Source organism: Neoarthrinium moseri (genome assembly GCF_022829205.1).
Source record: "Neoarthrinium moseri strain CBS 164.80 chromosome Unknown scaffold117_Wmoseri_CBS_16480, whole genome shotgun sequence".
Taxonomy (NCBI): Eukaryota; Fungi; Ascomycota; class Sordariomycetes; order Amphisphaeriales; family Apiosporaceae; genus Neoarthrinium; species Neoarthrinium moseri.
Window position 1 is genome coordinate 27,759 of NW_026055231.1, and position 13,847 is coordinate 41,605.

General features: G+C 56.1%; 6 protein-coding genes across 6 annotated transcripts; 4 read left to right on the forward strand and 2 right to left on the reverse strand.

The window, feature by feature from the left end:
• Positions 1-1,840: 1,840 nt before the first annotated feature.
• On the forward strand, positions 1,841-2,848 carry JN550_013471 (uncharacterized protein; the record flags this gene model as incomplete). The annotated part of the gene is made up of 1 exon (XM_049312062.1): positions 1,841-2,848. One exon carries the CDS (start codon positions 1,841-1,843, stop codon positions 2,846-2,848), a length of 1,008 nt encoding a protein of 335 aa, XP_049164554.1.
• A 1,794-nt stretch (positions 2,849-4,642) lies between these two features.
• JN550_013472 (uncharacterized protein) lies at positions 4,643-6,223 on the forward strand (the record flags this gene model as incomplete). Its single annotated transcript, XM_049312063.1, has 2 exons — positions 4,643-4,922; positions 4,974-6,223. 2 exons carry the CDS (start codon positions 4,643-4,645, stop codon positions 6,221-6,223), a joined length of 1,530 nt encoding a protein of 509 aa, XP_049164555.1.
• Positions 6,224-7,169: 946 nt separating this feature from the next.
• Positions 7,170-8,586, forward strand: JN550_013473 (uncharacterized protein; the record flags this gene model as incomplete). The annotated part of the gene is made up of 2 exons (XM_049312064.1): positions 7,170-7,621; positions 7,671-8,586. 2 exons carry the CDS (start codon positions 7,170-7,172, stop codon positions 8,584-8,586), a joined length of 1,368 nt encoding a protein of 455 aa, XP_049164556.1.
• An 842-nt stretch (positions 8,587-9,428) lies between these two features.
• On the forward strand, positions 9,429-10,742 carry JN550_013474 (uncharacterized protein; the record flags this gene model as incomplete). Its single annotated transcript, XM_049312065.1, has 3 exons — positions 9,429-9,532; positions 9,658-10,605; positions 10,664-10,742. 3 exons carry the CDS (start codon positions 9,429-9,431, stop codon positions 10,740-10,742), a joined length of 1,131 nt encoding a protein of 376 aa, XP_049164557.1.
• A 179-nt stretch (positions 10,743-10,921) lies between these two features.
• On the reverse strand, positions 10,922-11,573 carry JN550_013475 (uncharacterized protein; the record flags this gene model as incomplete). The annotated part of the gene is made up of 2 exons (XM_049312066.1): positions 10,922-11,126; positions 11,194-11,573. The coding sequence occupies 2 exons, from the start codon at positions 11,571-11,573 to the stop codon at positions 10,922-10,924; spliced, it is 585 nt and encodes a 194-aa protein (XP_049164558.1).
• Positions 11,574-12,044: 471 nt separating this feature from the next.
• On the reverse strand, positions 12,045-13,433 carry JN550_013476 (uncharacterized protein; the record flags this gene model as incomplete). Its single annotated transcript, XM_049312067.1, has 1 exon — positions 12,045-13,433. One exon carries the CDS (start codon positions 13,431-13,433, stop codon positions 12,045-12,047), a length of 1,389 nt encoding a protein of 462 aa, XP_049164559.1.
• Positions 13,434-13,847: the final 414 nt, after the last annotated feature.

Consider the following 13,847-nt stretch of genomic DNA (forward strand, 5'->3'; position numbering starts at 1 on the left):
TGGTGCGTGCTGCTTTCTACGAATCGAATGGCATTGGGTAGTTTGGCAGCGGGAGAGCAAGTTGTGGTTGAGACTCCCCTCCCTGCCTCCTGGCCCCGCTCGAAACGCATGATTAGAGTCCCTCTGCGGAGTTCAAAGTGTTTCTTCGTTTCGCATGATACAGGATCGGCGGGACTTTTCTGGGTAAAGTTGTTCATTCTCTTCACAATTTCCAAGAACTATCCGCGGCGGAGCTGGGCTTCCGACCCATTCATTGCCCACAGAGGCGTTCCGGCCAGGCCTCGAACGCTGATCGCCGCATTCGATCCGCGGCAACTGGCAAATCCTCGATAGCCAACATCGCCAGAATAGGGTTCGCCTCCTCGCCTCAGCCCTGCCAAGCCAAAACTCTCCGGCGCTGCTCGGCAGGTAAGACGAACTACCGCAACCGCTTGAGCATACTAATTGCGGACAGGGGATGGAGCTGACCACCTGTATCTTGGGTAATCTACGGCCATGGAGTCTAACTTGGCATCGTTTGCCAGCCGCTTGTCAGAAGAGATTCAACAGCGGGCACCAGTCAACACCGCCGAAGCTGGTCGCTCTCTCGGTGCTGAAACCCCTCGATATGTGGCCCTTGTGTGCCGAACGGCTGCTCCGACGCTTCTTGCCGCCAGAAGGAGGATAACGACACAGACCGAGTGCGCGGACCTCACATCTCTCCCTCTCAGCGTCCCTCTCGTTGCCCACAGACAGCGGAATTCAAACCCGATTTGATTCAAGTCTTCTCCAGGATGGACAACCCATGCGGACATGGCTTGCTCGACGCCCCGTTCGGGCGGTGTTGTCCCCACTAGTCTTGATGCATTAAGCGCATCACGGAGCATTTCCAGTCGTTCAGGCAAGGTTTTAGCTCTTGCGGCTCATCAAGCTTACGGCAACCCAATCCGGTCCAAGGAGGCGGTACCCCCTATCAGATTCGAGATTACATCCAATTCTGGACCCGTTGGTCTACGGTAGATCAAGGCAAGCAACATCCCTGTGTGCATCAAGTGACACCAAGGGTCTAATCTCCTTTCCGAGTCCCGGCTCAGAAACTGTCCATCGCCGTTGTTGCAGGGCCTGGAGTTCCTCAAGTGAGGGTGTGCCGACTTATATTGGTTATCCCCTCACATCAGTATGGCAGAGTTAAGTGTCTCATTTACGCGCATACTGCACAGGCCTCGACCTTCCAGGTTACACTACCCTTCTTACGGCCGTCCTGGACGAGACACTTCCACCGCCAGTTGTACAGCACCAGGAGTCACTGATTTCCATCAATGCCACTCACCCCAGGTCGAGGACATACGTGCATCCCCCCTTGTTCTCTGCATGGTCATTTATGAACCTCGGCCGCGAGGTTCCCAGCAGACCTGCTATCCATTTACTGTCGTCTATATTTTATTCTTCAGTCCAGCCTCTAAACGTTGCGACAGAGGACAGCGGTTGGATATCAAGATTGAAAAATCCTGTCAAGCCTCGCCCTCTTGCTTTCGGTCTGCGTCGACATTGCCGGTGCTCTAGTCCCCTGTATACTGCCAACAGCTTGTGTTCACCGGTGCCCTGGATGTTGGATAAGGGACAGAGTCTCTTGGGCATCGTATCACACAATCCCTCTCAGAGCGGTGATTGATAGTTCAACACTCGAAGTGCCAACACTGAGCAATCCGCATCGAACTCGTTCGAAAAAATCATTTCCATTAGCATAATATACCCCTTTGGTGGATTTGTTTGGAAGCACATCATCCCCGTTCAAGGATCAAGGTCATCATCGCACTTGTTTCCCCACGATTACGCTTGGCCAGGGCGACATACCGTCAAGATGATAGCGGGTCTTCATCAAGTGGTAGCCATTTGGCTACTCGCTTCGTCAGCGTTGGCAGCTCCAGCGCCAGCGGGTGGACGTCTCTGGAAACGCGCCGGCAACCCGGAATTTCAGAAAGACTTCCCAGATCCTTCGATTATGCAGGATTCGGACGGGATGTGGTACTCCTTTGCCACGGCCGGCAATGGCAAGCAAGTACAGGTCGCCAAGGCGTCGAACCCAAGGGGGCCCTGGGAATATCTCGACAACGACCTGTTGCCCAACGCTGGATCGTGGACGACGAGTAAGAATACATGGGCGCCTGACGTGCGGCTCTTGTCTGACGGTTCTTATGTCATGTACTACTCTGGTGAGGTGAAAAGCAACACGGCGCACCATTGTGTTGGTACGGCCACCTCGAGGGCGATGCTGGGCCCTTACACACCCTCTGATGAGCCATTCGACTGTAACCTGAGCATTGGCGGCTCCATTGATCCTTCCGGCTTCCAGGATGAAGATGGGAAACGTTACGTCGTGTACAAGATTGATGGGAACAGCATTGGACATGGTGGGTCCTGCAACAACGGAGTAGCACCTTTCATTGCCACCCCAATTTTGCTCCAGGAGGTCAAGGAGGATGGCGTTACCAAAGTCGGTAGTCCAATCCAAATCCTGGATCGCTCGGATGCAGACGGTCCGCTGGTAGAAGCACCTACGATCCTCCGGAACCCGGACGGGATGTACGTCCTCTTCTTCAGTTCTGGATGCTTCACTGAGCCGACGTATAACGTAAACTATGCACTTGCCAAGAGTGTGCGAGGACCGTACAGCAAGAGCTCGACCCCATTAGTGACGACTGACGACGCGTTCGGGTTGACGGCACCGGGAGGCGCAACACCAGTCGTTGATGGGAGTGGTATCGTCTTCCATGCCGATTGCGCCGAGGGCCGCTGTTTGTTCGAAAACAAAATCGGCATTCAAGGCCAGAAGGTTGTTCTGGATGGCGTTGATGGGATAGGCATGTGAATTCAAACATGCCGGTCATGACTAATAACGACAGCATTGGGCGGCGTTGGGGCATCACATGTCTTGCATAGTCACTGGCAATCTACACCCATGGCGATGCACTTGCATACTTGCTGGTAATCATTGGGGCTTGCACGCAAAAGTTCGCGATGGCTATTTGGGTCGATCTGTCCTCGCCTCAGGCGGAGGCATGGGTAGGCACCGCAAGCGCCGCAGTGCTTAGCTGGCGATGAGGCCATTTCCTTAAGCTCAGAGAGTAAAGTAATAGAATTAGTTTTATAACCTACTGTAGAAGATAGAGAATAATGGACAACCAAGTATTAACTTCTGAGCCCGGATGAATCCTGACCTGCGCACACAAATCCCGCCAGGGCCCTTGTAGTATGTATTGCCGACTTGTGCACCAGTCTTGTTGCCAGGCAGTCAGGCTTAACCATCTTTTACCGCGAGTGTGTACAGCATCCGCAAAGGGATGGCTGGTGTGCTCTGCGCATCCAAGAAGCAGTGGCTGCTGTTATGTCCCAAATTGTCTCTGTTAATCACACAATGTACGTGCATAACCGCGGGGAGTCTTGGCTTTATCGACAGGGGTTATGCGGTGGGACACAGAAGCTTTCTCAGTGGTTCTATAAATACGCGCCGAGTCTTTTCTGCACCCTGCGCATCCCATCACACCCAGCTGCAGCCTCAGCAAACAAACTCCTGCAGCGTGCTAAAAACCCCAATAGCCTTTTGGATCCAGCAGAAAGGAGAATGCTACCCAGTTTAAGCGACCTTTCCATCCAATCTCAGCCCTTGCCGAAAGCACGAATTGCCAGACACTGTCGGCAGGGCCCTTCGCATGCTGGTAGCCCGTCCGCCCGCTCTAGATTCCCTCAGAGAATTAGTTTCTAGGTGTTTTGCGCACGCACTGCTGTGTCCTTCATTGGAAGATGTCCGCTCAAGGCATGCTTGTGGCTGTCACCTCACGGTCATTTTCCCTTCTGCTTCCCTCTGGAATGTCGAGGCATGTGCGAATTCTTGTACCGAGGTCTGTCTATATTCGAGGCCTCAGCAAACCGCATCTTTACATACTCTCTGTTGTACCGATTCTCTGCGTCACTATTTGGGTTTAGCTTCAGGTCCCAGCCGCCGGCCGCCTACAGAGAGGCCCATAAACGATTGGTAGCAATGCCATCACGGCGCTTCCAAGCATGCGAGCCATCTGCAGAATCCCCTGGTTGGTCGCTATGTTGTGCACTTTCATGTCATCCCGACCACGCTACTACCATGTTGGGAGGTTATCTGCCGGCCCACCTGTCTGTTTCTGTCATGATGGCCGGGCCCCCGGCCCAAAGCGTAGGGTCTAACGAGGAATTCGATCGATAGTCTGGGCGGCAGGATATTCCAAGCTCAATGTGACCCACCGTGCAGTTGGTGCTATACCGTCAGCCGTGCAGATGTTGGAGCAGTGTGCCATGCAGGCACCGCGTTGATTGTCGTTGGCACATTCTATGGCTCCATATCAGGTGCTGCAAGACTGCTCTCATCACTATATACTGCGGTGCGCCCAGTGGGCTGACACAACTCGAATCCTTCGATAGACTGTGTCTGTTCTAACTTTGGTGTCTTTCTCCTCTCTCTTCACACGTTGTTCGGAATGTTTGAGGCATAGCACTCCCAGCTGGCTGGTACTTCGTGTGCACTATTATGATATTCTAATTACTATTCCTTTCCTGATACCCCCGTCTACGCTCTTTTCGACCCGGACAACCAGAACCAGGCCAATCCTACAACCCCAGATCTCCCGGCGAGATGGGCTTACCGTGCATCCTGGTTGCCCTCGCCATGCTCGCGCAGTGTGGCATGGCCCTCCAAGTCACACCAAATTCCCCTTGTTCGTCATTCTGTGTAGATTCCAACGACCTAGACTTCTCCGACCCGAACTCATCAAACACGGGAAACAAAGACATTACGTGCTATGATAAGGAGTTTGCATCGTCATCCGCCGGCCAAAAGTTCCACAGGTGCATGAGCTGCTTGCAAGATAGCACCTTTTCTCAAGGCCAACAAAGTGACCAGGCTTGGTTTCTGTGTACGACTTTCTGTCCCATCCATGACAAAGAGCAGAACTGACAGGTTATAGATAACCTCAGATACACATTTGATTATTGCATCTTCGGATTTCCCAACGCCACAAATGTGGCGTCCACACCGTGCTCTACGTCAACGGCGTGCGGAGGACTTGAGGCAGCCCTGACCAGCGATGGCCTCGATGCAACCGACTTGCAGTCGTATGGGTACTGCGATGCCGATGGTGCTGCAATGGGTGGTCCGTCGGTCTCGAAGTGCATTGCATGTGTTGCTGCATCTGATGGCCAAGACTATATGGCCAACTTTATGGTGGCTCTTGGTGCCGGATGCCAGCAAAGACCTCCCACCGGCACCCTGGTCGGTCTGAACGATACTGTATTCTCGACAGCAATGATAAGTGCTGTAGACCCATCAGCCTCGGCAGCGACATCCAGCAACGAAGGGCGGCTACCAACAACTACTGTTGTTGGTGTTGCTATTGGGGCCATTGTTGTGGCTTTGGTCATTGCTGGAATTGTTTACATCTGTTACCGAAAGCGACGCAACCGACGCCTTCGCCTCAATGGCTCACCTGGACAAAATATTCCGAAGCGCAGCATTCACCGTCCAGCATCCTCACTGTCTTTTCGCTGTCAAACCCACCTCTCGCCTCGGTCGCCAGCTTTCTTCCCCGGCCTGTCTGAGTCGACAATCCGGGAAGAGAAGCCTTACACTGGTCCTCAGGGGGGCTTGGGCTCTAACCCTGTCTTCGCTGATTCTCCCACCTCGCATCAGTCTCCATGGTCATCACGACCAGGGTTCATGTCCGATCGTGGTTCTCGTGGAGTTCACGGCCCCAGCCTCCCACTGCACAGCATCTCGACTGCGACCCCGACGGTGCCAAACGGTGTTTATTACTCCACATCACCAAAAGCCAAAGGGTTCTCGCCAATCGACGACATGACTACACCAGCGAGCACCACCAGCACAAAGAGCACCAGCAACTTGTTACCCTTGAAACCATACAATCCCTCTGAATATGGGATCTCGGCACCGCAGATGGGAACGGTGCCTGAAGCAGTGTATACGAGCCCAACGTCTGCCTCGACGGCTAGCCCACTAATCAGCCGGGCTTGGGACCAGAACCAGCCCGTATGGGATAAGCCTCTGCCTCCCAGGGTCTCAAGCCGGCCGTCTATCAGTGTCGCTGGTGCCCTGGGCGGTGGTAAAGGAAAGAAAGTCAACAATACAGGCAGCCCAGTGGAGACGAAGGAGATCAGCATCAAGTTTCCAGGTCCGCCGTCGCCAAAGCGATTCTCCTAGGGCATGGAAGAAACATGGGTTACTAATAGTTTCTCGCGGTGTATAGCGCGGCGCTTCGGGTTGGGTTTCGGGTAGAATACACAAAGTATTGAGCATGGATTTGTGCACAATCGGTACTTGCGAGTATGCATTATCACAGCGGCCGGCCTGTTTTGTAGGCAGGCATGTGCAGAAGTGGAAGTAAAATACACCTTCAATACATGATAGTCACATTAGTAGGTGATATCAAGACAGTCTCAATACTGGTATATCGTGCCGGATGAAAGGCCCAAACCGTCTCAATTGATGGGAGGGAATCAAGCCGATCACATTGAGTCGCTTCTTAATAGTCCAACTAGCATCTAGATCGGTCTTGGTCCACTACCGTGTAGACGGTACAACATTTTTGGGGTAAGCCTGGAATGTCTGTACGGCGTCAGGAGTAGGGTGACGAAACTTTGGAGCAGAACAAGTAAATTAACTAAACAAAATCATTCCTAAGCAAGCGGTCTTCGATTTGGTTGAATACATGGTTGGCACGAGCCATGGTAGATCCACACAAGTCTTGGTCGTACGTCTCTCCACGTCCTTATGTGATGGTGCACCAAGCGTGTCCCCAGGTCCATACAGCAGTACCAAACTCCGACCTCTGATGGCCCCATACTGTGAGAAAGCAATTTGGGAACGCGATTGATCTCAATTCCATCCTCCTCCCACCCCCCCCCCCCCCCCCCCGATGAGGTAACTATAATCTAAGACCAGATGCACGCATCAGATAGGGACGTTTGATCTTTTGACCTGCAACAACTAGGACAGGCCCCACTTTTCACCGCTACCGCTACCGCTACCGCTACCGCTGACCAGGGCCCGGGCAGAACAAGGTGGACTTAAATTTCTCAGGCCTCCCAGGTTTGGAGCTTTTGACTCACGTTGATTCTCGAGGACATCATCAGGCCACACGCGCAAGATGAGGCTTCTCAATCATTTCCCGGGCCAATTGGGTCGGAGGATGTACGCTGCACCCTCTAGCGCAGCGATTCCAGCCGCAAAGAAGAAATACGTGCCCACCAGTGGCACTTATCCCCAGGGCTTCAAGGTCTCTGGCACCGTTGTCGGAGTCAAGCCTAGCAACACGACCAAGCCAGATCTAGCCTTCATCACTTCAGACAGGCCATGTGCAGCTGCGGCTGTTTTCACGAAGAACAAGTTCCAGGCCGCGCCCGTCACTTTTAGCCGGTCCCTCCTACAACAGAAGAAGAACTCGGGTTTGCAAGGCGTGCTCATCAACTCGGGCTGCGCCAATGCCGTGACCGGCAAGGGTGGGCTCGAGGATGCCGAGGCCATGGCCACGGAGGCCGACAAGGCACTGGGCGCTGAGAAGGCAACCATCGTCATGAGCACCGGTGTCATTGGGCAAAGGTAGAAGCCGATGATCATCTGTCTGACTTTCATGGCTGATTTCCTCCAGGCTGCCAATCAAGAAGATTCTGGACAACGTTCCTACAGCGTTTGGAAAGCTAGGAGCTTCTCATGACCACTGGTTGACGTGTGCCACAGCAATCTGCACGACTGACACGTTCCCCAAGTTGATCTCCAAGTCCTTCAGCCTACCTTCGTCGCCTTCAGTCGAGTATCGGATAGCGGGCATGACGAAAGGTGCCGGCATGATCCACCCGAACATGGCAACCTTGCTGGGAGTGGTTGCTACTGACGCGCCAATCTCGCCTGAACTTCTACCCGGCCTCCTCAAGGGCGCTGTTGACAAGTCATTCAACAGCATCACCATTGACGGAGATACGTCGACCAACGATACTGTGGCCTTGCTGGCCAACGGTGCTGCTGGTGGCCAGGCGATTGTGTCGGAAAGATCGCAAGACTACGAGGCATTCCAGGAGGTCCTGGCGTCTTTCTCCACCGACCTCGCCAAGCTCATTGTCCGTGACGGAGAGGGCGCGACCAAATTCGTCACCATCAGGGTCACTGAGTCTTGGAGCGAGGAAGGCGCGCGGAAGATCGCCAGCACCATTGCCAGGTCACCTCTGGTCAAGACGGCGCTGTATGGCAAGGACGCAAACTGGGGACGAATTCTGTGTGCTACTGGGTATGCTCTCGTCACCGAGCCGGGCGCCTCGGTGAATGAAGTTGCGGAGATCACCCCCGAGAAGACCAATGTCTCCTTCATCCCCTCTGATGGAAGTGCCGAGCTGAGATTGTTGGTCAATGGCGAGCCGGAAGTCGTTGATGAGGAGAGAGCTGCTCAGATCCTGGAGCATGAGGATCTTGAAATCCTCGTACGCCTAGGCACTGGTAAGGAGGAAGCGACCTACTGGACCTGTGACTACTCCCACGAGTACATCACCATTAATGGGGACTACCGAACCTGAGATGGTGGGATCCTTCGCAGGAGCTGATAGTGTACAAGGCCTCGGGAAGAATACACCATGTATGGCGAGAAGATGCCCGGCACTGGGTCGTCATGCTCTTGGCTAGGCGCAGAAGCGAAAGGGGCCTTTTAGATGACCAGCATTACTTTCTTTCGATGCACCATGTTCAACCGTTTTGTGTACATTTTGGGAGAACCCCACGCAGGGGTTTCTGGATAGTATTCGGGCTGTAATTTGTCGCCGGCCATGATTCATCTGGCGCCTATTGGCAGGACCCTCTGAGCAACGGGCTTCGACACAGGCTCGTCTTCCATGTCTCGGGACCTCCAGGGCATGGTGGATCTAGCCAGGAGGCTTTGCAGTTGTGCAATACCTCGCCCTGGTAAACCTGGGTACATAGATCCCATATACAACCCAGCGCTCAACTTGAGGCAGCCTACGAAGTACCCGAGCCGGGATGTCGCTTTTGCAGTCCCATGACTGTACAGGACCTAACGACATGACATGTAGATAGTGTCCAGGATGCCGAGGGGGGGCTTGCTAGGGATTGCAGGGGGTTGCCCCGCCGCCGCGGCAGCCCCTGGGGTGTATAGAACGAGTCTAACCGAACTTGCGTTGGGGTGGACCCGACGTAACTAGTTACCAGCAACCAGGAAGCTTTGACGCGCCCTGCCTGACGCGCCGCCCCGACCGACCGCGTTAATTGATTTATTCTATTCCGCCCACAGAGGTAGGTCACGGTACTGCGTGCTGTATGCCTGCCACGCCACGCCACCAAGATATATTGCGTTCTTCCTGGAGACGGCCAACCAGACTCAAAGTCAAGTAGCCAGTCGAACGCCATGCCTCGAGCCGCAAAGGAAGAGACCGGCGAGTCCTCGACGTCGGCCGCCAAGAAGGCGCTGACCTCTGCCCCCCATGGACCGCCCACCTTTGAACTGCCCTGGTAGGTCTCTTCTTGACGTCGTCCTCTTGCTGTCCCCTGCGGTGGCGCCGTCGCGGGCCGAGCGGACGAGCGGACGAGCGGACGAGCGTGGGAACTCCTTGCTGACTGGGCATGCCGCTGCACAGGGTCGAGAAGTACAGACCCGTCTTCCTCGACGACATTGTCGGAAACACCGAGACCATCGAGCGCCTGAAGATCATCGCAAAGGACGGTAACATGCCCCACGTCATCATCTCGGGCATGCCCGGCATCGGGAAGACCACCAGCGTGCTGTGCCTGGCCCGCCAGCTGCTGGGCGACTCGTACAAGGAGGCCGTCCTCGAGCTGAACGCCTCGGACGAGCGCGGCATCGACGTCGTCCGGAACAGGATCAAGGGCTTTGCCCAGAAGAAGGTCACACTGCCCGCCGGCAGACACAAGGTCGTCATCCTGGACGAGGCCGACAGCATGACCAGCGGCGCTCAGCAGGCTCTGCGGAGGACCATGGAGATCTACTCCAACACGACCCGCTTCGCCTTTGCCTGCAACCAGAGCAACAAGATCATCGAGCCGCTGCAGTCGCGATGCGCCATCCTCCGCTACGCCCGCCTGACCGACGCCCAGGTCGTCAAGCGCCTGTTCCAGATCATCGAGGCCGAGAAGGTCGAGTACAGCGACGACGGGCTGGCCGCCTTGGTCTTCAGCGCCGAGGGCGACATGCGCCAGGCCATCAACAACCTGCAGTCGACGTACGCCGGCTTCGGCTTCGTCAACGGCGACAATGTCTTCAAGGTCGTCGACTCGCCGCACCCCATCAAGGTCCAGGCCATGCTCAAGGCCTGCTACGAGGGCAACGTCGAGAGCGCCCTCGACTCCCTCCGCGAGCTCTGGGATCTGGGCTACAGCAGCCACGACATCATCAGCACCATGTTCAAGGTCACCAAGACAATCCCGACCCTGAGCGAACACAGCAAGCTCGAGTTCATCAAGGAGATTGGATTCACCCACATGAAGATCCTTGAGGGCGTGCAGACGTTGCTGCAGCTGAGCGGCTGCGTCGCCCGCTTGTGCAAGCTCAATATGGATCCGAAGCGGTTCGTGGCCGCGGCAAAGTAGAAGTAGCAGTAGCAGTTGTAGTAGCAGAAGCCCAAGCCTCGATCCCGGGGTCGCAGTTGTTCACAAGCAGGGAAGGAATCATGGGTTGCATTGGCATGGCGTTTTACGAGTATAATGGCTGGCTTGGCTTGGCTTGGCTTGGGAGATCGGGATGATTTAAAAACCACTTTGACGCAGATATCCTACAACATTGTACATCACGGCCGGCAAGGCCCCTTGCGGACTCGCTGTGGAGTGTCCGGTTCTATTCCTCCAGCATACTGGCTCTCGTGACAATATACCCCCCCCCCCCAATCACTGGTGCTCTTCTTGTCTCAGATGCTTCGGCCTGGGGGGCGGAGCCGGGCCGCCCTCTTCCTCGTACTCCTTCTCAAAAGTCTCCCACATGGCGCGGTCCCTGGCGATGCGTCTCTGCAGCCGCACTCGCGTCTCGTACTGGCGCATCCTCGAGTCGGCCTCGATCATGCTCCCCAGGATCATGCCCGACATCTGTAGATAGCTGTGGCGGCCCCCGATTAGCCCCTGCCTGTCAGAGCACACGTGACCGGGATCATCAGTCCACCTACACTTTGAACTGCACCGTCAGGCCTCGGTAGACGGGCCAGAAATGGTAGCCCACGCCACCGAGGGCCGCCGACGCGATGCCCCATTTGACGGCGCCCATCACGGCACCGCGGGTCGCCTCCCGTTGCGCCTCCTTGACGTCGTCACTGTTCAGCGCGTCGTGGGACTTCATGGCACAGGGCATGCGCGCCCGAGTGGCGTCTGGGCTCGGCGAGTCGCCTGCGGTGGGGTTCCCGGCGTTTGTTTCAGTAGACGGCACCGTTCGCCGCCGGTTGTGCTGTCGCAATGTCGGGCGCTGTTGTGTCGCGTGCGAGGTTGTACGTGTGAACGGAGAAGTCGGACCAGACTTTGTTTGAATTCGGCTTTCCGGAGGCCCTTCCATTGTGCGTCATCATCCGGCCGTCCCCGCAGGCCGGGATTTGCGCCCCCCCCCCCCCCCCCCCCCCCCCCCCCCCCCTCTCCCTGCGCAGCGGCTCCGGTGCCATGCACTCGAAGCGGCGCCGGTCTGCCACATCTCAACGGCTCAACGGCATGCAGTATTTCTTTGTACTCTATTTCTTCTTGAATGCTGTTCAGGTCCAGCTGCCTACAGGCCGAGTCGGTGCTAATGATGTTTCCCTTTCTCGCGTTGTATGATTGGCGGGTGACGAGAGGCACCACGCACTCATAGTTTCAGATCTGGCCGACGCCGCTCGCGGCTCGACTGGTTCTAGTCGTGTGAATGTAGCTTGAAAAGTGCATGTCTTGAAGTACAGAGTCTACCCCAGTGTCTTTCTACGGCTGGGTGGCATGATCTGTTCGAGTAGAGTATCGCCGTCTATCCAGTCAGCGCCAAACGCCAGTGCCCAATGGTCTAATGTAACAGAATATCGTATCCATCCCGTGTGATCCTGACCTCGTCGCCTCCAAGGCCATACTTCCTCCTCAGGAGCTCAAAGATGATCAGCCCGGCACTCGTACTCGGTACCTGTCGGATCGTATTCCACCAGAACCCTCGATAAAACCAACGCGTGAGTCCGAGACCCTCGGCCTTGGCCTCAGCAGCACATTGAGCCCATGTTTCCTGGTACGCTCGATAGTAAGCCCTTAGCATCCTCCAACGTCGGCGGGGTTGGTCCGGGTTGGCCGCAGCGGATGCCCTCAACCGTGCAGCCTTGGCGTCCAGATCTTCGAGGTGGTCCCAATGCTTAACCTGGACGTGCGAGAGGGGGTGGAGAAGCACCTGTTGCGCGAAGGAGGCGCCGACTCCTGCCAGCAACAGGAAGGCCGGTTCTATGGCGTAGTGCGGCCTGATGACGGTCGCCTTGCTCTTTTCCGAACCACCCGCATCGGCCATGGCTGGCCTCTCGCGAGCAGACGACCGTTTCCGGGCGAGCAGGTTGACAATATCCTCGCTCAGATCGCCGTAGTACCAGGTGACGAAACTGTAGTAGCCCTGCGCTTTGATGTACTCAAAGGCGCTGAAGAAGACTGCGCTCCCAAACCCGTCCTTCAGGAAACTCAGGCCCCAGCCGGCGAATATACCTCGGAGTCCAATCTCCCGCAGCTTCTCGGCGCTGAAGGCCCACATGCTCTTGGGCCGTCCTCCGCCGTCTACGGGCATCATGTCCCTGTGGTCAAACCTTGCCTGGATGGCGTCCAAGGGGGCGGCCACCACGCTCTGGAGGCTGCCGGCCAGAAACCCAGCGGCAAACGTGTGCCTAGGGTCAGGTGGCGGGTAGACACGCTTGCTCGCCTTGCCGCTCTCGGGGTGCAGGTGTCCGAGGATCTGCAGATAGCTGGTGTAGAGGACGGCGCCCACGCTCACGTTTGCCATGAGAGGGGGCAGTACCTGCTGCGGTATCACGGCCCACCCCTGGTGCTTCACGGCGCTGGTCAGGACGCCGGGGGTCGTGCCACGCATCCAGAGCCATGTCTGATGCAAGGCGAGACCGAAGCGAGACAGGGACTTGTCGTTGACGGCAGCTTGCCGCAGCAGGTCTGTCTGGGCCTGGTGGACAGAGCGCGCATACGCCAGATAGTCGACCCTGGTGCGGAAGAAGGCCTTGACGGGGGCGCGGAAGTAGAAGGCGATGGCTTGGGCGCTCAAGGCACGAACACCGGCGGCTGAGGCAGCCGTGGCCGCATTGTTCCGCGGCTGTTTCTCTGGGAAGACGATGTCGGACCCTGCCGGTATCACAGGTCCGACGCCTGCATATGGACTGGGGATCGAGATGTCGGTATCATCTCGCCTGGCTTTCATGGTTCACATTGACATCTTGGAAGGCGAGGCAGGGTTTGGACAGGAAGAGTGTGAAATCGCAAGACTTGATGGGGGGCGCGCGGCGATCTGCAACCGAGATCCAGTCCAAGCCATTCCTGGTTGCATCCAATGGCTTTTGGCTGCGCTTGGCCCTGACGAAAAAGAGAGAGAGAGAGACAGAGGCCTGAAGAGCCCCCACAAGCAGCCAGCCAATCCACGTCGTGCCAGCTGTAGACTAGCTGGCAGCAGCTGCGCATTCCTATTGTCCGGTGTACCATAATACCTACTGTAGTTCCCGTCACTTGATGGAGAATTGCTTCCAGGTTTCCTCTTGCCCGCCCTTGTTATGTTGCTGACTATACGTTGACAGAGCACAGTCTCCCCGTGCGAAATGAAGATGGTGAAATAAATGAA